Below are 11,804 nucleotides of genomic sequence, written 5' to 3'. Positions count from 1 at the left end.
CATTGCTCAACATCATGAAAATTAAACCTTATTTTCAATAAGCAATCCTGAAAAATATTTGGGGGTGCTTAACTTTTTTCCAGGTGTATAGTATTAGCCAGCAGACTGTTTTAGTATCATTGGTATTTTTCCAGATGCTTTAAGGGAAACTGGTTATAATAAATACAATAATAATTTATAAAACAATGAGGATTAAACAAACCATAAAGTATAAGAGGGCTTTTAAGCAAATACAAATCAGTTTTCTTTTCACATCTGCACCAAAATAATAGTGTTCATCTTCCATACCCTTATTTTTGACATTTAATTCCAAAGAACTCCATTTAGAAGTTTAGATATACTTAGTGTAATGAACTCAAGATTTTAAAGCCAAAGAAGTTTATGTTATATATGCAACTACATTTTAGTAAATGTAATTCCATAATCATGACATGGTTATTCATCAGCTGATTAGATTTTATTTGTTTTAAATGTTAACTTTTATGATAATATTTCATTTTGAAGTATATGTTCATGTTGCTAGCAACATTACCTCAGTATGGTTAGCTAAGTTCTTTGTTACAAGCTAAAACTTGTCATACATAGCTTTTGCTTTTTAAGTTTAGCAATGTAGATTAAATGCTATAGTCATAACAAGTAAAGGCTTTTAATATGTTTCTGTATTGAAGGCTTATGTATTGAATAATGAACATCACATATTAATCATATGTTAAGAATTTACCTGCAAGTATCTTTGGTGAACCTCAGTGATGCTTGTCAGAGCAAATTGTGTTATTAATAAAAATTACCTTTGTGTTAATGACTTGAAATTCTCTTTTGGTAATGGATTCTCTTGTCTCCTCATTCTGAAACTTAACTTTGATGTAATCATACTCTTTTTCTTCTTCTCCTGGCCAATACTGCTGACATTTGGTCTACAAAATAAATAAATAAATATATATACACACATATACATATTTTAAATGAACCTAACTGATTTGAATATAATTTTAATATCAAATAATGATACTGAAATTTGTATTTTATTTTTTTAGAACTAGTTCAACTGAATCAGTACTTGCATTAAGTTTGTTGTTGCTACTCTTCAATAATGTAACAAAGCATAAAAGTATAATAAATATAACACTAGTAAATTTTACATTAAAAAAATTGAACTTTATGTTAATAACATACATATAAAAATTCTTCATATTTTTTGTAGTGGTATCTCTGACAATTTTGTTAGAAATATTAGAAAACTAATAATATAGGTTAAACATTGAAATATCTTAGTAACTAAAGGTATTACATTAAATGATTAACTTATTTACTATTTGTTTCCATGCTACTGTTATGAATGTTAAATGTCCTTTCATATAATTTAAAAGTAAGACACCTGTACACATACCTGCCCTGCTCCAAGCTCGGATAACATCACTACAGTTGTAACAGATTGTTCCTTTATCATCCTCCAGAACTCTAGCATTGTGTTCTCTAAAGGGTCTTGGGTAATAATGAAGGAGAGAGAGCGGTCATAACCCTGCAAAGAAAAGTTGCTTAGCATGAAGCTACTCTATCAATAGATTTTTGGTTAATTTATTCGAAAGATACTCATATTTAAGGTGTACAACATCCAAGCTGGCAATATATGGTTACTTTTAGAGAACCAGATAGGATAAAATATCGTGTTAAAACTGTTGTACAATATAGCAGTTACACTACAATTCATAATTGTATTTTATCAGTTTTATTGTGATAGTTTATCATTTATTAAAGGGATCATGCTATAATAGTTTAGGTTTTTCTACAGTGTAAAACTTGATGCCTTGTAATTGATGATGTACAACAAAACAAGGATATCAGAAACCTAATTACTTCTGAAAGGTAGACCTGTCTTCTGAAAGTGCTTAGTTTTTCAGGTTTTTATTTTTGTGATTTATCTATTTTTTGATCCTTTATTATTTACTGGAATCATAAATGATGATGCTTATAAATAGCATTTTAACTTAGATTGCTGCAACCAACCTAGTTTGTTGAGGTAAATAATTTGATAATGAAAGTTGTTAAAATTACCATGACTTTTCTTGTGATATTTCATTACACTTTTTACCCAAAAAACAATCACAGTTTGTACTCTTTTTACACCCATACATACACACATATACACAAGGGGGCTGTCCCATCCTCTAAACTAACTTTAAAATAAAAATAAAATAAAAACTCAATGACTAAATGCATTGTTCTCTTTTATAAATTTATAAAATATTTTGTTAATTTGTGGCACTGCATGTCCTATGAAATAGCAATCTAAAATTCCAAATAACTCATCTTGTATAAGTCAGCTTCACTCCTAGTAACTCCTTAAAGTTGGTGTGTGTGTGTGTGTGTGTGTATATTTCCTTTAACAACAAGTACATTTTTCTCACCTGAATAAATGAAGCATTGATATAGGATGAGTGGTCTCGAGATGCAGTAGGAGGAAGAATTACTCTGTTAATATCATCTATAAGAGAAAATTGTCTTTTATCACAGATATTTCCAAACTTGTAAATACAACAATCACTGTTAAGTACTTTTTAAAAGCCAAAAACGACTTTTATCACAATCACTACACTAAATTTTGGTTCTGTTTGTAACTTAAGGAAATTAAATATTCTGTTTCTTTACTTACACCAACAATAGGCTAGGTGTTGTCATGAGAGTTGAATGGTGAGGTTTAGTTAGTTAAAACAAGTATAAACACATCACTAACCATTACCATAAACTATAAAATGTATTATCTGTTTTCAGGTATTGGAACAAAGCTACTTGATTTAATCATACCTGTCCCCTGTTGATAAGTCTATGGATTTAACAACACTAAAGTATGGGGTTTAATTCCCTGCAGTGGACACAGCAGATAGCCCAATGTGGCTTTGCTTAAAAAAACAAAAAAAAACACAACCAACAAACAAAATGGATAGTCATCCCTAATTTTGAACACAGATTAGAGGGAAGGCAGCTAGTTAATAGCACCAACTACCAACCCTTAGATTAAATATATCTTACTAAATATTAAGTTTTGACAGTCACCTTTATTATGCACCCATGGTCCCAAACTGTGGCATTTGTTTTTCCCCAGTACTGATAACAGGATATGAATGATGGATCATGAGACCCATATTCCATTACACTAATCTCATTTATGTTCGTACACAAATTGAAATTATTGGTAAAAAGATAACGAATGCAAGTACCACTAGTGCACACACAGGAAGGAACAACTATATGCATTATGATATTAAGCAATATGACAAAGAAATCTACTTGGTGAAAATATAAATTACAAAATAAAAGGAGGACATACATGGGATTATGAAACTGTATCTATTTTTATTCATGTTCATCTCCATGGTTCCGACACAGCAGGTTTTAGCATCTTCAATTACGTCTCCAAGTTTCTGAAAGTATTGTAAATTTAATAGTAAAGATAGGCGAAACTAAATGAAGAATACAAATATGCATTTACTGGTTGAATTATATGCTTCATACGATTCCCATACAACACTAAATGATTATCAGTTACCACATTTGTTTGGATGATCTACTTACACATACAGTTTGTTACGAATCTATCTAAAATATTTTATTTGCTCATATTTAACATTTCTAGAAAAACAGAATCTGTTAAAACCCACCTCAAACTCCAGCTCTAGACGACATTTCTCCTGACCTTGCATTTTATCTCTCAGCTGTTCATAATGATCCTTGAAATGTCTTATCTCCATTTCTGTGTCTCCAAACTGAGCATGTTCTAGCAAGGCTCGGTAGACAAATATGTATTGTTTCTACCACATCACAAGATAGTGAAGTAAAGTCAATAATTAGATTTACAGTACGAAACACACTAGTTTTTAAAATATATTTTAAGTTTATTTTAGAACAGAGATAAATACTTCAACTTTTTTATATGAAAATGTGCAATCCACAGTCGGTAGTGATTTTAAAGTAGTAAATTTGCTATTAATAAAGAAAATCCTTACTTCATTTAAACAATTAAATCAAATAACAACCATTTTTAATACTTAACTATTTGACATATATAAAGTTTTTGAAAAAATTATTGGTTGGATAATATATTAATTTAGAACAGTGAGATATGATCACGTACAACATCCAATGGACAAATATATTCAAATTACATACACATCCAATTAAATAATCTTATTTAAGATGATACTAGCTCTATCTATTTATATTGTTTTAGTTCTTTGATTTTTAATGCTTTCAATTTTTTTTGGGGGGTGGGTTGTCTACATACAATATTTTTACATTGTTGAAATTTATTTTGTGTTTGTTTTTCAGTCATATGTTGATTTACATTTGTTCCTTGCATCTAGTTATTTTCCTATGGTGTTTCAGTCTATATTCTCTATTATACACTGTGCCATTGCCATTCTCTCCATTATTATATACTTTTGATAGAAATCTTATAATACTGGATTCTGATTTGGTTAATATTTTAGTTTTTACTTAATTTGTACCATAATGTAATTAATTTTTCACTAATAAGGCCTACAAGTAATATTGGTTCATAAATACTTGAGCATACATTGACTATACCAAAGCTACATCTATTGTTATTAGGATTTTTAAAAAAAAATTGTTTCCAATTTTGACAGTTTTTAGCTGTGGCATGGCAGCTCATTGAATGGCTCTGAGTTTGTTTGGTTTTCAACTAGAAACTTTTAGCTCATAGCTCCATCATCTCTTGACCGATTTGAGATCTAATTACAGTTTTAGACTCAGGAGGTAAAGCCCTTTCAATTGGTGTATTTGACCACACTGTAATCTTGTCTAAAATAATTTCAATTTGAGGATAGTCTGGTAGAGGTTCTGATTAGTAATAAAATGCAATCAAATATACATATGCCCCATGCTTGGCATAGCTGGTGCACAAAAATATACCTAATAAAAAAGAAAAAAAAAGGCCTTATAGATAAATTTTTTTAATTCTGCCTAAAAGAATTTCAAATGCATTGTTATTGAGGATTCCCTCTTTCAATTTTTTGGTATTGTTTTAAGATATAAACTAACCATTTACATAATTCATAAATGAAACAATCATATATTGATTGATCTCATTGATAAAGGTTCCTTATGCATCTTCTGTGCTCCATATATCTGTGGTATTCTTGCATCTGTATTTCTTAAAAGTAAATAAAAATCAATGTTGACGAAGTTTTGTCTTTTAATTGTTTTAAACATGAGTTTAGTTTTCTCTCCCATGTTTCTTTAAGGTTTTGTCATGGTATATAAACATACCATGCACAGAGGTGTAGGAGGCAAATCAAAAGTGAGAAAAGTGAGCCAACATGTGCCATAGGTGCATCTATTATAGCTGGGGTCCAGGGCTCACCCTAGGGTCTTGGAAGCTCTTGGGTTTTGGAATAAATTTTATGCATTCTCCTGCTTTTCCTGAGAGCAATTTTCCTAATTTTAGAAACATTTTTTATTGGGACATATTGAAAAGAAAGTAATAGTAAAAACAGATTGGACTAGTATGATCTCAAATAAGATTCAATGTGATGTATATACATTTTGAATGTATTTGTACATTGAATGTTGTACATGATCACGTGATTCATGTCCCACTGTTAGAGATGAAATCTGGCACCAAATAAATCTACTATCCCACAAATGTTATCACATTCTCGTACAGTCTCAAATAATAGTAACTTCTATGGGAGGGCTGGGGGAAATCCCGTACTAAAATAATTCTTAGTAGAAAATGCCATATAAATATAGCTAATCAAAAAAGTTTTTTTTTGTTTTTTTTTGCATTTTAGCCTACTTGCTGTCTTGTGTTTAACCACTTAACACATACTTAAAGTTATATCAATAACTCAAAAAGTTCTTGACAATCAAAAACATCCATTTGCATTATGAATTTAAAAATTGTGAAAAAAAATCCATACACTTTGTTTAAACTATTTTGTTTAAAAAAAAAACACTTATAAATATCATTTTTTATAATATGTAAAAGGAAGTGACTACAACACATAACATAAAACATAATATTCTGGGACAACAAGTGACCTATTGGTTCATCTCGGCTGGCTCTAAACTAAAACTATTAAATAAATAAATTCAAAATAAAAACTTTTAAAAATAAGCCAGCCCTTATCATTCATATAGTAAAAGCTTTCTCTTAAACTCACTTAAATTTACTGCCTCCACAACATCCAAAAACAACTCATTCCAAAGGCTAACCCTGTTAGAAAAATAAAACTATTTTAACTGAAGATGACTCCTACCCTGCCAAAATTTATATTTTGTCCCCTAGTCCTACTATTCTCACTGTTAAGTATGAAAAAAAAAGGTGTTGATGCATCATCTTCATCAATTCCCTTTACAATCTTAAACACCTCAATTAGATCCCCTCAAACTCTTCTTTTTTTCAAGAGAAACTAATTTGAGAGATCTCAACCTATTCTCATATGACAACCCCTCCATCCCAGGCATCATTCAAATAACCCTCCTCTGAATTTTTTATAATAATAAGGAGCCCAAGACTGAACAAATACTCTAAATGTGGCCTAACCAGTGACATGCATAATGAAATTATAATTTCTTTAGACTTATATTCAATAATTCTGTATATACAACCTAAAATCCTGTTTGCCCTACCACTAGCAACAATACACTGCTTGGATGGCTTAAGAGATTGATCAACCACTACACCATGATCCCTTTCTTTCATAAAACTGTTAAGGTTATTTCCATCCAACTTATATTTACAAGTCAAATCATGATAAACCACATGCATTATCTTGCATTTATTATAATTAAAACCCATTTGCTATCTATTTGCCCAACTCATTAAATGATCTAAATCCTTTTGTAAATCAGCAGCATCCTCTTCACAGCTAACAACACCCAAGACCTTAATAACATCTGCAAATTTGAGTAATTTATTGGCCATTCCTTCATTTATGTCACTGATGTAAATCAAAAAGAGAAAAGGTTCTAAGACTGAGCCCTGAGGTACCCCACTTGTAACATTAATACAGTTTGACTGAGCTCTATTTATAACTACCCTTTGCTTTCTTCCATCCAGCCACTCTTCTATTCAATTTGCTAACTTATTCCCCACACCTAAAGAGATAATTGTTTTTCAAGCCTTTCTTGTGGCACCTTATTAAATGCTTTCTGAAAATCCAGATACACCAAATCTACACCCTTACCCCTCATCTACATAAGCAGTAACTTTTTAAAACAATGTCAAAAGACTTGAAAGGTAAGATTTTCCCTTTGTAAAACCATGTTAACTATCCAATAAAATTCTAAATTTTGTTAACTGGCTTTGCAAAACATCTTTTATCAGATTTTCCAAAACTTTTCCCACAACTGATGTAAAACTAATGGGCCTATAATTACTGGGACAATTTTTATCACCTCCCTTAAAATGAGGAGTGACATTAGCTAACTTCCAATCTTCTGGTACCTGCCCACTATTTAAGGAATTACAAAAAATAGTAGTAAGTGGCTTGCATATCCAATCCTTAACCTCCTTTCAAAACCTTTAGGGAAATATTATCTGGCCCAGGAGCTATATTAGTCTTGAAACTTTCCAATTTTTTCTTAACAAGTTCAGAGTTAATGTAGTCATCTTATTCAATCTTGTTTCCATTTACTAACTGTTCAAGATGTGGAATACTGCTTAAATCTTCATTAGTAAAAACTGAGAAAAAAACAGAATTTAATAACCCAGCCAACTTATAATCATCAGATATGAGCCTTCTTTTATCATCTCTCAAGGGTCCTACCCCCATCTTAACATTTTATTTTGCCTTAATGTATTTAAAGAAATCTTTACTGTTAACTTTTACATTTTCAGCCAATCTTTTCTCATAAATCCTTTCTGATGTCCTAATTTCCTGTTTGACCAACTTTATTGATCTTCTAAATCTCCTGTCACACCAGTAAATTTAAACTTCTTAAATTTGTAATGCTTTTCTTTAATTTTATCTCTTATACTCTTTGTGATCCAACCTGGTTTTTACTTGCAGCCATCCTTTTCTTTCTATAAGGAATATGTTTACTTTAAATATTTAAAAATTTATCATTAAAAATTTTTATATTTGATCAGTGTCTCCAAAAAACTCAGCTGCCAATTCACAACAGATAATTATTGTTGCATAGTTTCAAAATTAGCTTTTTTGAAATTTGTAACCAAAATATCTTTATTTCTTATCTCCATATGCAGCAAAACATTGAACCTGATATGGCAATGATCACTCGCACCAAGATGTTTTCCAATTTCCACCCTTTCAATCATTTCTGTATTTGAAGTTAACAATAAATCTAAAATAAATTGTTTCCAGTAGGTTCCTTGACTAATTGGTGAAGGAAGCCATCCTGAACAGTTTCCAAAAACCTTTCTCCCTCATGGTTTGATTCTAGCATTTCCCAATCTATATGCCTGAAACTAAAATCATCCATAATTATGACCTCATTAACAGCTGAAATCTTAATCTTATTGTAAAGTTTCTGACTAATTTTATCACTATCATCTGGTGGTCTGTAACAAATTCCCACTAAAAGCCTTTTCCCTTTACATCCACTAATAAAAACCCAAATGGATTCAATCTCCTTACTATTATCTTTGATATCCTCAACTTCAACAGGATGTAACTCATATTTATATATAAAGCCACTCTTCCCTCCCTCTTTAATGTTTTATTCCTATTAAATAGCCTGTAACCCTGTATTTCAAATAAATTTCTGTCATTAAAATCATCTATGTTTAACCATGTTTTAGCTATTCCCATCATATCAAAATCCTCCATTCCTACCAATGCTCTAAAGTTATCTATTTTATTTCTTATACTTCTAGCATTACAGTAGTAACAATTAAGCCTATTCTTATTACTACTTCTATGCTCATTCCCTATGCTAAACCTTTCTCTGTCTCTTATTCTTTTTGCATTTAGTTTATCCTGGCCCTCACCACTGTCTAATTCTAATTTACAACTTCCCTTACAGTTGAGTTAATAGCCCTTGCAAACAAGCCAGAACCTATTCTATTTAAATGTAAACCATCCATTTCAAAAAGCTCCCTTCTTTCATTGAATTTATCCCACAAATCCAACCAGCCTATCTGCTTATCCTTACATATTAACCTAAACCTAGCATTTAGCCCTAGTGATAACATGTGAAACTTGCATTTAAGAAGTGATTTCTTAGTATCATACGAAACATAATATAATTGTAAATCTTCACCAATAAGCAAAATCAAGATCTTAATTTTTATTTTGAAAGCTTACCAAAGATTGAACAAGAAAGTTCCGGGAGTGCCTCAAGTTACAGACACACCCATACACATCTACTTGACTTTCTTCATCTAGCTGTTGTAGAAGCATGTCTATGGCCACAAAAGTTCCTGTTCTACCAACCCCAGCACTATAACCAAGTAAATATTGGTAATGATATAGCTTCAAATTATAAGTGTGGAAGATTTGTAAATAAAATACAAAATTTAGCAGTTAAATTACATCCAAAACTTACCTACAACTTGGTTTAACCTTTTTCATTAATATTTTGTACAAAAAAAAACTGTTGAAATTAATTTTTGCACATTAACTATTCTTTATTTTTATGATATTAAAATTAATTTCTTTTTCTTATTGATAAAAATGGCTTTATGCCTAACACAACAATAAAAGCAGAATTATTTGAAAAAATTATTTTCATTTAATCAGAGACCCATGTTTCAAGGGACTCTTTCATTATCCTGTTTGATATAACAATTAAGAGTTAATTATTTAAATGTTGGAAGGTAAATAAAATAAAATATCAAATATATGTACTATATAAAAGGTTTGCTTTTGGGTAGTTGTTTAACAGATAATTAATCCATAAAATATTGTTTTAATGTTATGTCATATATTTTACTACAAAATGGTGAAAATAACAAATATTTAGTTTTTTATAATTGTTGGCTAAACCAAGTACATTAACCTTTGTAGTAAGGTAGCTTCTGGATTAATTTAAAAAAAAGTCTGAACTGATAAGTACTATATTTTGATAAGGTATAAAATGAAGTGACTGTGAAATAAAATGTGAAACTTGTATTTAGGTAGTGTTTTCTTAGTATCCTACCCACCATGTTATATTTGTAAACTTTACCATTAATATCTTGGTATTAAGTTAATCTGACTTTAGTGATGATAGAAATCTGCTATATTTGTTTTATATATATATTTTAAAAACTTGAATATTTCATAGTGTAAGCCTAATTAATGGCTACCTTATTGTCTTGTAACATGGGAGAAACAATACATTAGTGAAACTATGACACTAATAAGGTTTTGGTGATATTTAAAAAAAAAAGAGTGTCATCAAGGCAGGTTACAAATTAATGCACAGGGTGTCCATAAAGTCTTTTTACAATTTAAAAAAATTATTACAAAGGCAATTGATAAGATATCTTTATCAGACTTGTTCTATTGTACTCAGTGGTTTTCAAAGTTTTTTTACGTCATTTAATACACCTCTATATGGGCACCATTAGTCGCACGAAGCACATCAAGACGGTACTCGATTTCTTGCCATGTTCGCTGTAACATAGCCTCATCAATGGTTGCAATCGCATCTGTTATCTTTTGCTTAATTCAGTAATGTCTATGGGGCTATGTTAAAGATATCGTGTATCGAACAAACCTCTCTAACAGAAAAGGAAGTAACATAGGTGAAGAAGTACTAAGTTCAAAAGAACTGGACATAATGTAAGATAAAAATGATAGGATTAGTGAAAAGCAAGGAGATACAACTGAAACAATCTTATTTTTAGATGAACATAAGACACATGACAGAAACATTCAATCTAAATGTGAGATCTGTGTAAGACCCAGTAAAAAAACTGATACAATGTACACAAACTAAAAAAATTAATTTTTAATCCAGAAGTGAGATTTATTGCTATTACAAGAAATAACCTAAGTTATCAGTTACCTAAGTTACAAGTATCATTTTAAGATTACTGTTAGATTATATACCTAGAGAATAAACTTCTTCTTCCTTACTTATGATAATAAGTCACGAACCCAAACAGACCAGTATTCAAAGGAATAAATTGTTAAACTATGGGATTAGAAAAATTATTAAAGTAAAATAGATTGAAGTATTGAATATAGGTTAGTATAAATATAGAACTGTTAGCTTATAATTATAAAAATAGATAACATAACAATGTTCTGGGACAACATGGGACCTATTGGTCCATCTCGGTTGTCCCATCCTGTAAACTAAATTAAAATAATAATAAAAAAATCTCAAATCTAGCCTTTATCATTCATATACTTATCAAGCTTTTTCTTAAACTCACTTAAATTTACTGCCTCTATAACAGCCAAAGGAAACCTATTCCAAATGCCAACAACCCTGTTATAAAAATGAAACCTGTCTTAGCTGAAGATGACTCCTACCCTGCCCAAATTTATATTTGTGTCCCATAGTCCTGCTAATCTCACTGTTAACTATGAAAAAAGATGATGCACCAACAATATCAATTCCCTTTACAATCTTAAACACCTCAATCAGATCCCCTCTAAATCTTTTTTTTTTTCAAAAGAAAACAATCTGAGAGATTTCAGCCTCTCCTCATATGACAATCCCTCCATCCCAGGCACCATTCTAGTAACCCTTCTCTGAACCCTTTCCAACAATTGAATGTCTTTCCTAAGATAAGAAGCCCAAAAATGAACACGACATTCAAAATGTGGTCTAACCAGTGACCTGTACAATGAAATTATAAGTTCTTTAGACTTGTATTCAATAATTCT

The 11,804-nt window shown here is 30.4% G+C and overlaps 1 protein-coding gene across 1 annotated transcript in view; it reads right to left on the bottom strand.

The window, feature by feature from the left end:
• Window positions 1-11,804, bottom strand: part of LOC106458565 (tyrosine-protein phosphatase 69D-like) — a 161,088-nt gene that overhangs the window by 12,525 nt on the left and 136,759 nt on the right. The window contains exons 21-26 of the mRNA XM_022384820.1: window positions 9,288-9,423; window positions 3,657-3,806; window positions 3,326-3,419; window positions 2,406-2,482; window positions 1,388-1,519; window positions 789-914 (exon numbers count right to left, since the gene is read on the bottom strand). Of these exons, the coding sequence (XP_022240528.1) occupies window positions 789-914; window positions 1,388-1,519; window positions 2,406-2,482; window positions 3,326-3,419; window positions 3,657-3,806; window positions 9,288-9,423 (715 nt within the window). The remainder of the gene's footprint in view (window positions 1-788; window positions 915-1,387; window positions 1,520-2,405; window positions 2,483-3,325; window positions 3,420-3,656; window positions 3,807-9,287; window positions 9,424-11,804) is intronic.

Source organism: Limulus polyphemus, unplaced genomic scaffold (assembly GCF_000517525.1).
Source record: "Limulus polyphemus unplaced genomic scaffold, Limulus_polyphemus-2.1.2 Scaffold486, whole genome shotgun sequence".
Classification (NCBI taxonomy): domain Eukaryota; kingdom Metazoa; phylum Arthropoda; class Merostomata; order Xiphosura; family Limulidae; genus Limulus; species Limulus polyphemus.
This window is presented reverse-complemented; position numbering and strand designations above follow the sequence as displayed.